The sequence below is a fragment of the Bactrocera neohumeralis genome, chromosome 5, assembly GCF_024586455.1.
Source record: "Bactrocera neohumeralis isolate Rockhampton chromosome 5, APGP_CSIRO_Bneo_wtdbg2-racon-allhic-juicebox.fasta_v2, whole genome shotgun sequence".
NCBI lineage: Eukaryota > Metazoa > Arthropoda > Insecta > Diptera > Tephritidae > Bactrocera > Bactrocera neohumeralis.
The window spans coordinates 22,715,286-22,731,278 of NC_065922.1; the positions used below are offsets into that span (position 1 = coordinate 22,715,286).

Here is a 15,993-nt window from a genome sequence, read left to right on the forward strand (position 1 = left end):
CCGTGATATTAATTGCTTCTTGATTTGTCTACTGGTAAATGAAAAAATCAAGTGGTATTTAAATATGTGTTATATATAATATTTTGCCCATTTTCACACTGTGACATAGGCATATGATAAGAATACTACGTACAAAGTTTAGACGAAATCGGTCAGTCAGGTATATGGTTTCACCAAAAAATGAGCGATACCTCTCTTATTGTTCAATTTTCACACCGGCTCCCATAAAGCTCTCCCATACCATCTCGGAAGTAAAATTTAATGTCTCTAAAGTATTTAGTTATTGATTTTTGTAGTTTTTAACAGTACCGTAATATTTGGGAGTGAGCGGAGTTATATTTATTATTTATATATTAACAATATCTCGAATATTGTTTGGTTGCTAGTTTGGTATTAGTTCATTTTTGTAGCGTCATTCGCCAGATTGGTTGCATGGTCGTCGTCGTAATCATAAACCCTTGTCACCAGTAATGATGCATTAGATGCATGTAGTATGCTCATCATCATGTCAAGCATCTCTTTTGCGAGCTCTGCTCGACGTCGTTTATGAAAATAAGACTTAGGTTTCTTGCTATGAGTGTTACATTGCCAATATGAGTGGCGTCGTACTATGCGATATGTTCGGAACATCAGCCATCTCAAGACGCTTTTCGAGTGTTGTTTTTTGAATTTTATCAGAAATTAATGACGACTCGCTTGAGATTCAATTTCTGCAGAGAAAATTTTAGCATCATTATCAAACATCTGCTTAACACACACCAAAAGATCAAACATCACACAAGCATTAACATTTTACTAATTAATCTGTTAGAAAAAAATATTTTAAATGAACCAGTCCGGGTCAGATTTGATCTTAAGTCTATCTCAATTGGTTTAAGCTTCCAGCATAAATTATTATAATCTGTGGAACATATATACATGTATCAATGGATCTCCATCGACTGAAGTTAAAAGTATACCGAAATATTCCGTCTGTATGTAATAAAATATTATGTATTCTAAGGTCCCCCATTGAGTTTCGCATTTGGAAAATTTTGGAAAAATTTATGAACCAGTCTAACTCTTTTAATTGCATCACAAGTTAACACAATCAAGAACTGAGCATGTCCACCTTTTCTTTGACTCAACTAAACCAATCATTATGCTAAACTCAATTAGCCAAGGCTAGTATGAATATTTGCCTCAATAACTCTTTTCTAACCAATCTGTTTCTTTTTTAACAGGCTCCGCTCTAAGCGTTTCAATACAGGTGTCTTTAACACAAAATGAGCTTTCATTTCTCTGTGTTCCTTCATTTATATTTTACATGTTTTTCAAAAACACACTGGCTTTAGCAGCTAGCTTACTGACTAAGATATGCATACATGGGATCTTATGCATTTCATGAGATTGCTTTGAAGGCATTTCCCCGCTGTCCGTCCCGTCTGTGTGACAAAGGAAATGTGTTGAAAGAAATAAGCTCGAAGCTAGTGTCATTGTCGTTGACAGGACATTTCCAGTGAAGGCAACAAAAACAGAAACAGCAAGAGTATAAAAACCGAGCAGCTGACATGAGCCGAGCAAAAATGAAATTTCGCACTAATAAATGGCAAAGGGAGCACAAGCACGCACATATGAGCTCAGAACGTAGCAACCTGGCAATATGGCAGTCAAAGCAAGCAAAATTAAAAACGAAAATGAAAGATGCGTTGCTAGCGGCGAGCGGGTGGAAGCGAACGCCAGCATGATAACCGAAATTACAATTAGAAAAGTGTGTGAGTGCAACATGTGGACGCACACATTTTTGTTATTAAAGGAAAAGGATAATAAAAAGATTTGCAAAAAGCTAAAAAAACAGATAAAACTTATTTGGATTGAGAAAAACAGCTGAGCGTTGAGAAGATAGTGGCAAATGAAAAGCATACAACAAAAGCAATAACAACAAAAACTGATTTCGATTGCAACGAAGCTATAATACCCTTCACAAGTACAAAATTTTCTTACAGGAAATTGATTTTCATCGGTCATTCTGTATGGCAGCTATATAGTATGTTATAGTGATCCAATCTTAGCAGTTTCTTTGGAGATTTCACTATTGCCTTTAACCATAATCCATGCCAAATTTTCTGAAGATATTTCGTAAATTGGAAATAACTTTCCATACAAGTACTTGATACCGATGGTTATGTTTGTATGACAGCCGTAAGCTATAGTGAGCAGATATCGGCGATTCCAACAATTTCTTGGAGAAAAAGGGACATGGGCAAAATTTCAGATCGATACCTCGAAAACTAAGCCTAGTAGCCTAGCTTATACAGACAGATGGACATCTTTTTATCGACTCAGCTCGTCAAGATGATTATAGTTATGATATATTGGGTAGTCGAAAAAGTCTTTTCGTATTTCGAACACATTGTGTCAATGAAATTTGTGAAGTTTTATCGCTAAGGAACTTAATAATCATCATCAAACGATCTTGAACCATTTAAAAAAGGCTGGTTACAAAAAGAAGCTCCATGTTTGGGTACCACATGAATTGGCTGTGAAAAATTTGGACCGAATTAACATCTGCGATTCTTTGCTGAAACGAAATGAAATCGAACCATTTCTGAAGCGAGTGGTAACAGGAGACGAAAAATGGATCAAATACGACAATAATGTGCCAAAAAGATCATGGTCCAACCGTGGTGAAGCTCAACAAATGGTCACAAAGCCAGGATTGATGCCTCGAAAGGTTATACTGAGTATTTGGTGGGATTAGAAAGGAATCATCCACTATGAGCTGCTGCAGCCTGGTCGAACAATTGATTTTACATTTTACTGTCCCCAACTGATACGATTGAAGCAAGCAATCGGGAAAGACGGCCAGAACTGATCAACAGAAAGAGTTTCGTCTTCCATCAGGACAACACTAGACCACACGCATCTTTGGTGACGCGGCAAAAACTGGGAGAGCTTGGCTGGGAAGTTTTGATGCATTCACCATATAGCTCTGACCTTGCACCACCGGACTACCATTTTTTTCGGTCACTGCCACACTCCCTTATTGGAGTAAAGTTGGCTTCATGAGAAGCCTGTGAAAATTACTTGTCGCAGGTGTTCGCCGAGAAACCAGAAAAGTTTTACACTGATGGAATAATGTGTCGAGTGGAAAAATGGCAGAAAGTGGTCGACTAAATTGGTACATAGTTGGTTCATTAACGTTCATTATAAATATAAGAAATAAATAAAAAAGAAATAAGTTGAAGTTTGAATAGAAATACGAAAAGACTTTTTCGACTACTCAATATAACATATTAAATATGTATATGTTTTTTGCTAGGATCTCCGATTTTTCTTTCACCGGTATGACAAACGTCATCGGAAACTTAATATACCTTGTACAGGGTATAAAGAGTGCCAAAAGCAATAAATGTAAGAAACACACACACCCACCCACACATAACCAGAAAGGAAGGAACAAAGTGCAGTTAAGCACGAAAAGCCGTACAAAAACAAATATGCAACACGCGAAGAATTAACACAAAAACTAAGCGCCACAAAAACACGAACGAAGAAAGTCAGTGTGCAAGGGAATGTGCGATGAAAAAAGCGGAGTAGAATTTGTCAAGTTGACAGCAGCCGAATGGCCTTGAGAGAGGCCTGAAGTTGAGAGCGCTCGCTTGGCACGAGCGACGCACACTTCGTGCGCTGAATTCGCCGTGAAGCACAGTTTTCGGCACGAATTCGCCGCCAACGTCGACGTACGAAAGGATACGCGGCTTATTGGGTTTTTAAAGTAGCGTCGCCATGTCTGGCACGGCAGAATCAAACGGGCAGCGAACGCGTGCGGTAGCCAATTCGAGCCAACGACTCGATTATCGTTTTGAGTCTAACAGAGACAGAGTTTCTGTGTACGTGGGTGTATGTGTGTGCTTTGAAGCGCACGGTTTCACAAGTGTACTGGAGGCGATTTGCGCCGTCGAAAATGTAAATATTAAAGTAACGCTAGTGACATAATAAAGAAATAAATGAATAAATACTGTGTTGTGTGCCGGCGGCGCTCTCTGCCATTCTGCGATTGCTTAGACAGCCGTGTGCTATTTACCGTTTCTTTAGCCAGCCAATCAACCAGTGTAGCAGACAGACAGTCGGTCAGTCAGTCGACAAAAGCGCACTTTCCGCTTCAACACGCGCTGAAACGCTTGAGACCCGCGGCGCTTTTTCGCACAAGTGTTTTTTTTTTTGCATTTAAATGCATGTGTATGTGTTTGTCGCTGCTTGTTAAGCCTAAGCGTCCTCGCTGCAGTGTTTTTCCTGTGCAAGGCACTTTGACTTATTGCTCGCGCTGCATGCCGACACACACATGCACGCATACGAATGCATAAATAAATAGGAAAAGCGCTTTAGACAGTTCCGTTTCGCACTCAGCCCGCGCGCGTTTGTTTGTGTGCGTGTGTGTGTGTGTCACGTGTGTTTATTATTTATTTATTTATGCATGTTTTTTACAGCAACAGTCAAAACAACAACAACATTAACTAGTGCGAACACAAAGTGTTACGTTCTATATTTATTAAACAACAACAACAACAATTGTAACACTAGCAGCAGAAGCCAGTTGAATTTGTGCCAAATTTTATTCAGTGTGTGTTTACAGTTCAACGTGCGTGTGTGTTGGTGCTTTTAATATTTTACCAGCTCGCAGTCGCACACACAAACAAACAAACAAATACATACAGAGAGTAACACAGATTTCTTGTGTGCTTTGTCATAGTGAAATTGCAGCTGCCGCTTGTTTGCTTGCTTTTTGTCTACAAGTTTTTGTTGCTGCCAAAGTCACCGTTATAAAATAGTGCACAAAATGTCACTGCAGAGCGTCGCATCGTTGCAGTTTTGGTTAGTCATCCTTTTGGGGTTAAGCCACTTTGGCACGCGTACCGAGGCACGTGCGGTGAGTACAAATATTTTTTGGCAATTTTTAAAATTTCGGAGCAAAAGTTTTATTAGAAAATAGAATATGAGAAATAGTTACCGTTGTTTAATGCGTATACGCTTGTGTTATTTTGGGTGAATAAATTAAGTTTAATAACTATTTCGAAAAGAGATGTGTGATTTGCATTTGTAAGGGCTTGTTGATATGTGAGTGATACATTTAACAAAAGTGAATAAATAAATTTAATAGAAGTAGTTTCGTAAAAGAAAACTTTAAACATAAACAATATTTAAAACAAAAATTTATTAAGCCATCTAGACTTAAGAGGTTTCAAAAATTTATTTTTTGAAAAAATCTGTTTATTTTGTTTTGGTGTAAATAATGTTGTTTAACACTTGCAAATACTTTTCGAAATTATTGTATCCACATATCTGAAAAATAAACAGAAACATTTTTGAAGAAAAAAGTTATATACTCTTCGAGTTATACACGTGATCGGCTCTGATTCCGTACTGCTCTGTGGAAATCTTAGAAGCAAAAATACTCTATTTTCAATGTCTGATAAATACATAAAAGAAACTGTTTGCAAAAAAGCATAATTTATTATTTGACAACACTCTAGAAATGTGTTGAGCAATTTGAGTTTATGTCATGAAACTAAAAATTAAATGAACAAGATGGAGGCAGGTCGAACATAACACTTGTACCGGTTTCATCTTCGAATCGTCAAGCAAATTGCTGTTAAAACTTTCGATAAACACATTTTAATATTAATAAAGGTTGCTCAGACATTGTACGAAAAAGGCACATGGAACTTGTAATTAGTAGTGCGTTGCGATTTTTGCGATGGGCAAAAATATCGAACAAAGAATTTGTCTCGAATTTTGTATTTCTAACAAACTTTTGTGTGGTAAATCATTGCAAATGTTGGAAAAAGCTAACGGTGATTCAGTTTTATCAAAAACTCAAGCCTACGAGTGGTACAAAGCCTTCAAAAGCAGTCGAGAGATCGTTGAAGACAGGCCTCTTCAACTGATGAAAATATTAAAAAAGTGAAGCATTATTAAAGCACCATTTAAAATCGTCAGGCAAGCGTTAGAGAGATGGCAAGAGAGCCCGACATCTCTCGCGAGTCCTGTTTGAATGATTTTGGTTGATATTTTGGGTATGCAACGCGTACTTGCTCGACTCGTCGCGATAAAGCTGAATTCTTTTCAAAAAGAGTACTGCAATCAGGTCCCTTTGCTTTTAAAACGCAATGATTACCATCGATCAACCACCGTATTCACCAGATTTGGCTCCGTGTCGTTTTTTCTTGATTTCTAAACTGAAAATGCCGCTCCGCGGAACCTGTTTTCAGTATACTGAAGAGATAAAACAAATTTCGTTGAAAGAGTTGAAGTCTATGTCAAAAAGAGCTTATGAAAAGTGTTGGCAAAATAAACATTGATGAATAATTAAATAATTTGCGTCTTATTTTCAATTTCCGGGTACTTTTTTCTCACATTGTATGTATACAAATTTTTTTAGTACCTTTTTGATGATAACTCAAGTCACAGCAGTTGCTTGAAAAAGGTAATTCTTTTAATATTATTGACCACTTTCAAGTCACTGAGTCCAATAAATCCACCAAATTTCACTGGTTCAAAACGAACTTCTTTTATGAATTTAACATCTTGCTTCAACGGAAGGCTAATGATAAAATTATTTTTATAACCCTTACGAAAAAGCTCTAACCTTATCGTCGTTACCAATATCTCCGCTAAATTCTAAACCTCAATATTATTTTTTATAGCTTTAGTAAGATAATACGAATTTTTGTAAGTCGTATTAAATAAGGACTGTACCGAAAAGAAACTGCACACAATTTTTTATTTGTAACTTAACGGATTTTATTAATTTGAGCTTGTAACTTTTTTTTAATAACAAATAGAAGAGTTTTTATCCACTTTTAATTAAAACTAGTAAAAAAAAATTATTCTCTTAATTTCTGCCGAATTTTTCGTTTAATTCCCTTCATTAAATTCGTTGACGTTTTCGGCAACTCGATGATCCTTTTTCAAATTCCGTTTGACAATTGCCCAATACTTCTCTATCGGGCGAAATTCTGGAGCGTTTGGAGGGTTCTCCTCTTTTTTAACAAAATTGACATTGTTATCCTTCAACAAAGCCAAAGTAGAATGAGCATAGTGCACTGTGGCTAAATCAGGCCAAAATATTGTTGACACGATGTGTTTCTTATAAAATGGTATTAGGCGACAGTTTAGACACTCCTTCTTATAAATGTCGGCCGATATAGTACCCTTTGTGAAAAAAGGAGTGGTCTTAAGGCCACAAGAGCAAATAGCCTGCCAGATGAGTATTTTCTCGCCAAATTTTTCTATTTCAATTGTTGACACTGACTGGTCGACAGTACCATCTTTTTGTTTTGTATAGAATTGGGGACCTGGTAATGTTCTTGAGTCCATTTTTACGTATGTTTCATCGTCCATTATAACACACTCAACAGAATCTTTTAGCAAACGTTCGTACAACTTCCGTAGTCTTGTTTTCCCTATTTTTATTTGTCGTTGACTTTTTTTGGGAATCTTTTGTTTTTTATAAGTTTTTAAGTTATTCCGTTGCTTCACTCTTTGAATCATAGTAGCACTCGTTTTAGCTTTTTTCGCCAAATCGCGCACAGACATTGATTTATTTTCGTTTATTAAGGCCAACACATTTGCTTCAAGATTTGGATCACTAGGGCCTTTTTTTCGCCCACTTTTTGATAAATCCTTAAGAGAACAGGTTTCACTGAACTTTATTATAATATTTTTTACACCATTTACACTGACTTTAAACCGTTTTGCAAGCTTTCTATATGAAATGCTTTTTTCAGTGCAGTAATTGTGCACAATTTGCTTACGCACGTGCTCTTTGATTCGACCCATCGCGAAAATGAAATAACAAATAACGGAGAAAGAAAAAACAATAGAAGCAGAACTGATCACGCTTTCTAACGGTACTTACCGCAATGTGATCAACCGGTTAGTTCGTGAGAAATATTGAATTGAAAGTGTGCAGTTTCTTTTCGGTACAGTCCTTATATTAATTTTTTCTTAAAAAAACAAAAATTTTCAAAAAATTTTTAGAGTAAAACTCATCAGAAAATGTTAGTGTTATTATTCCTATTTAAACCACAATCACACGCGAATTAAAGGAGCTGCTCCAAAATAGAACTAGAAATAGCTTTTCTTTTTAGTTCAGCTTCCATTTCAAATTTTCATTTCTACCATGTGCCAACGTTTGGACGAATTAATAATAATTTAATAATTTTTCTAAGACAAAGTTTTGAACATCCACCCAAAAGGATAGTTTAGATTTTTACTTTTGGTAATAACTAAAAAAATAAGTAACTATAAATTTACTTTTAAAATCCCTTAATGGAAACCTAGGATTTAGCTACTGACGTATGATTTATTTATATTGCCGTCTTTACCATAATAGAGAACATTTTCTTCAAAATTTGCAGTTTAAAGTACATCTAATAGTCTTTTTATATTTGAATAAAGTCGAAGAGTCGTTAATTTGTCAATTTTGACTCAAGTTGAAAGAATAATTAGATATCGATAATCTTCTATAAAATTGTTAAGAATTAGTAGTAAGCATTAAAACAATGTAATACCCAACAAATTTAGTTAACATTTTGAAATATGAGTAGTTAGAAGCGAGTATTGAAAATAGCAAATTGGTTCGACTTCTATTTGGAATATAACTCAATATGTTTATTAGTCAAGAAATCATTTGGGTCATTGATTTCATATACCGCTTTTACTTTAAAAATCCGCTTAGTAAGAATATTTGATACAAATATGATTCAGTATCTATTTCTAAGAACTATTTTTAAATTTCAAAAATGTACTGTGAATTTCTGTATTCTCCATTCCAGTTTTTTTCAATCTGTCACATGTATTATACCTTTCCACTCTCGTCAACGCTGCGCTTTACTTTCATACCTCTGTAAGCAGCCCAAAAAAAATTGGAATTTTTGTCACGTGCTCAAAGTTCGTTATTCGCAAGTCATCTCATTGTCTGCTCTATTTACTTTTCTATGTTCACTGGCCTGGTTGACGTTTTCAAATACCTTTTTACCGTTCAAAAACATTACAAACTCAGCGTGCAAAGTGAAAGCGGATATGTGAAGATTGCTGCTAAAACTACTACATTTTTCCCATCTACATTTTATTTGCACATTACAAGTCTATATGCGTCACTAAAAAATCTATCAAGAATAAACATTTTTAAGATTCTATGTGTAATAAATATATATTTTATAAAATAAAACACAAAAAGGTCGCGTCATTATATGCCAGTCATGTTTGAATTCGTTGCATACTTTGCTGCGCGCCAGCCCTTGGCTTGTTTAACGCTCATTAGTATGCTAGTCAGTCGTTTGGTTTGATCTATTTGCCATCATAGCCAATGCACAGAGCATTAATAGTGCTGTTCACAGTTATTTTATATATCACGAAAACTTGAACACCCATACTTTGCTATATTTTCCTCCTTTTACAGTCACAATAAAATAGAAATACAATCTGTAAATATTTATAAAAGTGTAATTCGTAAACGCTTTTACAATTTACAAATGGCATTCGTTACGCTAAATGATTCATTCATTTTAACTTTCAAGCTCCCATACAGTCACAACAACATGCCCCAATTTATTCTTCATTTATTTTGCAATAAAATTGCCATTTATTCATTCTCGCTTCCACACAGTGCCTCGTCCTCCTCCTCTTATCAACAGTTTAGATTCAGCTCTATTCGGTACTCCACCTTGACCGACCATTACTTTCACTTTTAATGCCTTTCAAGTTTCAATAAGCATTGTATGAACACATTGTAGCTGAATGCTGCCTATTCACACATAGATTTGTTCAAGTTACACAGTCATAACCATCTGTCAAGCGCCATTAAACTCAAAACTGTCAAATGTCAAGCAGCGCAACAGCAGCGTTGCTTTTGGGCGAGAATGTTTTGCAAACAAAAAGAAGCATTAGTGCTTTAGGCAACAGCATTTATGCGTTGGTTGGCTGAAGCTATTGAAAGGAAATTGCTTGGCTAGGTGCAGGGGAATGTGACAACTAGAAAGATTCTGTGAGTCAAAGCACAGTGGGTTGAAAGATGATTAATAGAAAAATTCTTTGAAGGATATAAGAAACGAATGCAATCTTAACAATTAAGACTAAATAAAATATTTCTCAGCGAATGGTATGTGTCTTAGCTATATGTAAGGAAAATAATTTTAGCAGAGTCACACACCTACAAAATTAATATTTGAGTAATTTTAAGAGTGTTAAAATTTTTGAGTCAGAAAACATCCGTAAACAAAATATGGACCTTAATGGACAATCAACGTATTCATAAGTCGTTGTGTGCTCTTAAATGATATATGATAACATACATTTTATATAGAGTTTTAAAGTAAATTCTTAACTTGCCCAGTATACCAAAAATGACGCGTACTGAACAATATTTATTGGAGAAAATACAACATTGAATAATGTAAATAATTGGGAACTGTTTTTCAAGAATTGGATAACCTCACATATATTTGAGATATTTATACCCTGAACAGTTTATATTAAGTTTGTCACGAAGTTTGTAACACCCAGAAATGAACAGTATGTTGAGCTGAGTCGACTTAGCCATGTCCGTCTGTCTGTCTGTCTGTCTGTATATATACGAACTAGTCTCTCAGTTTTTAAGATATCGTTTTGAAATTTTGCAAACGTCATTTTCTCTTCAAAACGCTGCTCATTTGTCGGAACTGCTATCGGACCTGTATAACATATAACATTGCATGGGAAACTTCCTCACTTGACGATATATCTTCATGAAATTTGGTATGGGTTATTGTTCACAGAAATAATGTAATATCGGAAGAAATTGTTCAGATCGGCTCACTATAGCATATAGCTGCCATACAAACTGAACGATCTGAATCAAGTTCTTGTATGGAAAACTTTTGCATTTGACAAGATATATTCACGAAATTTGGTATGGATTATTTTCTAAGGCAACAACGTAATATCCGAAGAAATTGTTCAGATCGGTTGACTATAGCATATAGCTTCCATACAAACTGGACACATAGTTACTAAAAGAAATGCACCTGTGAAGTGTATTTTAGCTTCGGTGCAGTCGAAGTTAACGTTTTTTCTTGTTTTATTTTATAAGAGGATCTTGTAGTCCTGAGACCCAATTTTCGAGTGTTTGTCGGCAATTGATACAAAATTAATTGATATTTCTATTTTCTTTTCTTTTATCGCTTGCTGTGTATATTTCAAGAGAACGCTAAATTAAATTAAGACACCGAAACAAAAATTCATAAAGTTATGCTTATTTTAAGTAGAAAGAGAAGGCCGCGGACTCCCTGTCACGATTTCTACCTTTGTGGCTAATTGGAACAAAAGCATTGACACATTCTTCAATATCATTATCGTATGAGTAAAACAACTGACATGTTTTCTTTTTCTCTTTATTAAATAGCGAAATTTCAAAAATAAAGATCGATTTGAATATTAATTTTTTAGCTTTCTCGAAATTTTTTGAAAACATTAAAAATTTAAAATTTCAGTTTTTGGTGATACAAATGTAGGTATGATAGACAGATATATATGTATACAAAGAATTTTCATGCCAAAGATCAAGTTAAACGCCTGATTAGGTATTATAATATCGTAACGACCGCATCGAATACAGTGGCTTAGGGAAAAAGCGCGTTTAAATTTGATGTTAATACCCAACCGATGGAATTGAAAACTTTGAGAAAAGTTTGAATTTTGAAAAATATTGTGAAGGCAATATTTTAGCATATCAAAGCTATTTATATATGACATTCGAGTTTTCAAATTTCTACGCTAAAATACCCCCTTAAGCATTAAAGTGCTGACTAATTATATAGAGATCAAAGTGAACTCTTGAACACATAAAAGAAACCCCAGTAAACGTCCAATGGTTTTAAATTGATAAAAGAGGAGCGCTGTTTGTAACAAAAGTGGCCAAATCAAGAACTATTTCTGAGCATAAATTTTATTTTATTATCAAAATTCCTCGACAGTTCATTTTATATAATACAGATGATTTGGAAAACCTTGGAAAAAAGGCTTGATTGAGACCAATTGATTTGAGAAATTCTACAATTTTGTTTTGCCACTTTTTCATAAAGTCATAGTATTTGGTTGCATTATTCTTTTTATTGAGTATCATTATTTGTTTGTTTGTTTTTTTAAGAAAAATTCCCATTTCAATAATACTCAGCTAATAGAGGGGGTTGGCTATTGGGGTAAATGAATTCAGCAAATCCAAGATCAACAAAATCGTTTTGTGAATTAACACTGGAGAACCTAATTGCCAAAGCTAAGCTCTTCTCTATTTTTTATCTTGCGATAGTCTAGGCTATCATATTTACTCTATACGTATATTTATAACCTGTACCAGTTTTCCATCAAATACGGAATACCTAGAAGGAAATGTCGGAGATACTATAAAATGTATACATATATAGTATAAATGGTGCCAGTATAAACGCGAAGTTTTTGAGTTTTTTTGAAGTTTTGTACACGACCTTTTCTCCCAAAAAAGCTGCTAAATTGTGGGAATCTCCCTTATCAGACTACTATAGGATACGACTGCCATGTAAACTGATCGATGAAACTCAAACCCATATATGGAAAAACTGTTTTATTGAAGAAGGTATCGTCATAAAATTTGGCTGAGAATATTATCCGAAGGAACGCTACAATCTCTAAGCAAAATAATCAGATCAGTTAAATATAACATATAGCTGCCATACAAACTGATTGGTCAAACTCAAGCTTTTGTATGGAAATTTTTTTTTATGAAATAGCTTCACGAAATTTGACATACATTATTAGCAAAGATAAAGAAACATTAGCCGAATAAAAAAATTTATACCACTAGTTGTTCAAGTTGAATTAAGATAAAGGTATTTTTATACCCTTTTATGCTATAAAAAATGCAATTGAAGTCCAAAGTTTTTTATGTAAAATTTTTATTAACTTACTTCATAAACTAACACACTATTGAAAAAGTACATCGAAAACTCAAGCAAAACACCAACACCATCACAACTACACAAAAGCCTACCGGAAACGTTAGCGTTATTAAAACAACCAAAAAAAAACCGCTTCGCATTTCATTCACCTTTCGCCGTCATTATTTTGAAGGGGGCTTCGACATATACCACGTGCGTTGGTTTGCCGTCGCCGGGACAGCGGCGAATCACAGTTGACGCTTTCGGTTAGCCGTCATTTGTTGGCATTCTCTTCGCCGAAAACGCAGCACGCATACAAATGCCGGAGGCAGGCAACACATGCTTGTATGTGTGAGTATATAAATACATGTATGTGCGTGTGTATGAAATCCCACCGCGGCGGCAGAGATTTTTACCGCTTTGCGTGTAGGCGATTTGTTTGAACGTCGAAAATTACGTGTTTTGCATGCGTAACGAAACGAAAGGGTCCAAAAAGGACACGCCAACAAGCATATAAAGCAGCAATAAAACATAAATGTAGCGAAACAAATATTAAAGCAAAAGTAAACAAACAATAAGCGGCTAACAAGCGCCTGTCTTGTAGCCAACTCGCGTGTTTATGCGACTCAACTCGTCGAAAGCAAACAAACAGTACGCTGTGCCACTTACTGTGTGTGCTGGGGCTCATAATCCACACGCTTACACTGTTTACTCACAAGCAAAGCGTTATATGTGTGTGCCTGTGTTTGAGGGGGGGAAATAAATAATTTCGCAAAATTTACTACGGAAATAAATCCAAAATTTCGTTGCTTTCGAGCCCTTTGCGGCTGCAACGCGGTAGTAACTCCCCTTCGCCTCACCAATTTATTTTCAAATTTCATTTGCTTAAGTGCCACCAACAGTTGGCTGCGGGAAGTTAGTTTGCTTGGTTGCTCAGTATCTTATACATTCATATATATTTGTAAATTGTATATATGTATATGAAACAGCTTTTTCGGTTGACTTGTTGTTTTATCACCCAAAATTCATATTACTGCATACAGCTCAAACAAACTTTGAATTTTCACTTATTATACCCAGTACGAGATCTATTAAGTTTGCCACAAAGTGTGTAACATCCAGAAGAAAACGTCGGATATACTATAAATAATGGATTTAAATAATCAGCTTGAGGATGTCGGTTGATTTCACCATGTCCGTTCTGTGCGCTGTGTGTCCGCCTGAATATATGCAAACAATTTTCTCAGGTTTTGAGATATCGATCTGAAATTTTGTACACATTATTTTCTTTTCAAGAAGCTGTTTATTTGTCGAAATCATCGATATCAGACGATTATAGCATATAGCCGCAATACAAACTTGGCGAGCGGAATCAAGAGCTTGTATGGAAAACTTTTTCATTTAACGAGATATCTTTACGAAATTTGGTATAGAAAAGTGCTGAAAATAATGATATTATCTCCAAAGAAATTATTGAGATCGGATCAATATAGACTATAGCTGCCATACAAACTGTATGATAAAAATCAAGCTCTTGTATGGTAAACTTTTTTTTTCTCGAGATGGATTCACGAAATTTTGTACATAATATTTTTCAAAGCAACGCCACAACCTACAAAGAAATTATTCAGATCGGATCGCTATAGCATATAGCTGCCATACAAACCGACCAATCAAAATGGAATTCTTGTATGAAAACTTTTTAATTTGTTCAGGGCATTATATTTTCTTTGTAACCAAGGTTAAAGTTTTCTCTTATTTGTTGTTGTTTCCGGTTATTTACAGTACTCTCAACTTTAACAACAACAAAAACGCAGCTGTCATTTATAATTCGTATATTTGTTGTTGTTAGTTTTTATTGCTATTTAATGTGCTTGTTGTTTTTGTTATAGTTGTTGTTGGCGACTTTTGACAAATGTACTCGCAATCGGTTACAGCGGTAACTGTGTCACCACGAATTACCCACACCGACTTCATTCATCCATCAACAGTTGTCGGTGGTTTTTGCAGCGCAAACAAATATTTTTCGCTGTAAATGTATGATTTTATGTGTGTATATAGGTCGCTAGGTATTCAGGTATATACTGGCAACAAATTTGTTATTCTCCCCTGTCGTTGCCCTGGTTATAGTTGGCCGCGCTTGTTTGCCGAGCGAACTTAATTTTATTTATCGCTGCACTTATTTAATATGTTCGTGTTGTAATCTCATTAGATTACTTTTTTATGACGCCGCTCAAGTTTTTTTCATTATTATTTATTGTCATGTAGTCAACAGAGACTCGAAATAAACATGTTAAATGGAGTCATCAATCTTCGCTCAAACTGATTGGCAGCGAGTTTAGTATGGGCAATTTGCTTTAATTTATTCGAAATGTCAGAAAATGGTGACTAAAACACAAACAAATATTGGCAGGTGGAAACGGTGTCACTTATTTGCAGTCGTTTCATTACTTAAATCAAATTTGTGCCAGAAAATGTGCAAGTAATCAATAGTCGGAGAAAATATTTTGCTTTGAAAACAGTAACCGGACTTTAGTTACTTGTTTAATTAGCAGAATCGTCAGTTATTTTGTGCTTATTTACCCGCATGTTACTCTAGTTCAAATAGTTCAGTATCTCTTTCATAATTTTACAATATTTTACATATGTTTTTATATTAGATATTCATTAATGATTTTCTTTTAGTGTTTAACTCAATATTTATTAACCCTTAATCTTTCATTTATAAGTTATTCCAGATCTCCAATAATCACCTTTTACGATTTCTTCATAGTGTACCATCACAGAACTCGGTGCAATAAACTCCTACTACATAAAAAAAAACTGACCAAGGTAATTCGACTTGCAAAATGTCCGTCCTACCTTGCAGCTAAGGTTGAGCTAGAGCCTCTCGACGTCCAAAAAGCTAAGAAGTCACAGAAGTAGATTTCTTCTGTGAGAATGTTACGAAAAATGGCGGGTCTTACTTAACGACCTATTAATCTAAGAAATCTTCGAGTTAGAGATTTGGATATAGTTTCTTAATTTTTGGAAAGTTCTGCAATCTTCTAGTTAATGGTAT

At 35.0% G+C, this 15,993-nt stretch overlaps 2 protein-coding genes across 10 annotated transcripts in view; one reads left to right on the forward strand and one right to left on the reverse strand.

Annotated features, from left to right (window-relative positions):
* Positions 1-15,993, reverse strand: part of LOC126759943 (monocarboxylate transporter 5) — a 272,426-nt gene that overhangs the window by 149,512 nt on the left and 106,921 nt on the right. The window lies entirely within an intron of this gene.
* Positions 3,782-15,993, forward strand: part of LOC126759941 (mucin-5AC) — a 129,590-nt gene continuing 117,378 nt past the window's right edge. The window contains exons 1-2 of one of the 6 annotated variants that reach the window (XM_050475181.1): positions 3,782-3,872; positions 4,470-4,909. In XM_050475181.1, coding sequence (XP_050331138.1) covers positions 4,820-4,909 — 90 coding nt within the window. In that variant the 5' untranslated portion in view covers positions 3,782-3,872; positions 4,470-4,819. Of the gene's footprint in view, positions 3,961-4,028; positions 4,222-4,469; positions 4,910-15,993 lie in introns of those variants that run through there. The other 5 variants (XM_050475177.1, XM_050475175.1, XM_050475176.1 and 2 more) reach the window with 5 other exon arrangements.